Here is a 1284-nt window from a genome sequence, read left to right as displayed (position 1 = left end):
TTACGCGGGCGACATGGCACGTATTTGGGGTCTCACGGTTTCTGTCTGGTCTGGGACGCACATCCTTGCAGATGTCAGGCAAGTCTATCACGCTCATATTCAAAGGCTCCTGAGCATACTCAGTTTGCATTGTATGTGCTTTAGAGGCGATGAGTCTTTTCCTGTCGGACGTCTGGGCTGTGAATTCACGCATGTTCAAGACTTCAGCATATGGTGTCTCCAACATCACGTATCTAGCGATTACAGGGATCTGTTCCAGGGTCCACATTCCTGGTCTGCACTGCTTCATGAGACTGAGGGTCCATAGTGTGAGCTTTACAAACTCCTTCACGTTCCTCTTCTGCATGTTGGCAGTGGAACCTTCAATGCACGATGGGCTAGCATGCCAGTACATCGAGCTCCACTGCTCTCGCGGTATATATTCGCTGATCAAGTCCATTGTGGCCTTGAATGATTTGCCCAGTATGTGATTTACAACAGTCACTCCTGGGAAAGTGTTTCGGTGAATCTCGTTGCTGAGCTCGCAGTTGTCTATGGCTAAGACGACTTTGAACGCCGCCCCATGCTTTTCCCAAGCTCTCTGCAACCCCTTATCGAATCCACCGATTCCACTATAAAATACTATTACTTGGATAAAGGTCAGGGGGAGCCATTTCAACTTGGAGAACTTATGCTCGACACTAGAGGCTCTTTCTGCCACTTGTTTCGTAGCGTCGTCGTCCAAATGAAATACTTCCCCGGTGCGGCTGTCTGCCGAACCTGTGACCACTCCGCTAATGACATTGGTTTCTCCTAGTTCCTGTCCGCGTTCAATCCTGATAGGTAAGTTCTGGTGCGTATTCTTGACGTAAGTCTGTCCATGACGCGTACCGTCTCCTTCCCACATGAATCCTCCGATGTCAGTTCTACTCCTTCCTACTAAGACCATTCCATTGCGGTGATTTTCCGGGTCATCAGTGTGGGGGTTGTCCGCCCATTCACCCTTGATAGCACAGTCGTATTGATCGTCAACCCACTGGCCTTCAGGGATTTTCGCACTGAATTTCACTTTGATCACCCGCTCTTCTCCGGGTCTCAGCGACAAGGTCGCTGTGGAGTAACATGTCACTCTCTTGTGTTGCTTGAGGTCGGGCATTACCCTACCTACTTCCGTTTTCAAATTGTTATACATTTCTGATTTTTATTTTTATTTGGTTTTTATTTTTCTGTTTTCTGGTTTTTACTTGACTTGTTTGGTGCGCCAGTGGCGCTTTCTCCTAAATTTGGGACTCTCCCCTCGTGGCC

The 1284-nt window shown here is 48.4% G+C and overlaps 1 protein-coding gene across 1 annotated transcript in view; it reads right to left on the bottom strand.

Annotated features, from left to right (window-relative positions):
• Positions 1-1284, bottom strand: part of AURANDRAFT_67350 (hypothetical protein) — a gene marked incomplete at both ends in the record, with an annotated part of 7917 nt that overhangs the window by 1847 nt on the left and 4786 nt on the right. The window contains one exon of the mRNA XM_009042765.1: positions 62-1143. Coding sequence (XP_009041013.1) covers positions 62-1143 — 1082 coding nt within the window. The remainder of the gene's footprint in view (positions 1-61; positions 1144-1284) is intronic.

Source organism: Aureococcus anophagefferens (genome assembly GCF_000186865.1).
Source record: "Aureococcus anophagefferens unplaced genomic scaffold AURANscaffold_37, whole genome shotgun sequence".
NCBI lineage: Eukaryota > Pelagophyceae > Pelagomonadales > Pelagomonadaceae > Aureococcus > Aureococcus anophagefferens.
The sequence above is the reverse complement of the archived record's forward strand: the minus strand, read 5'-3'. Positions and strand labels throughout refer to the sequence as shown.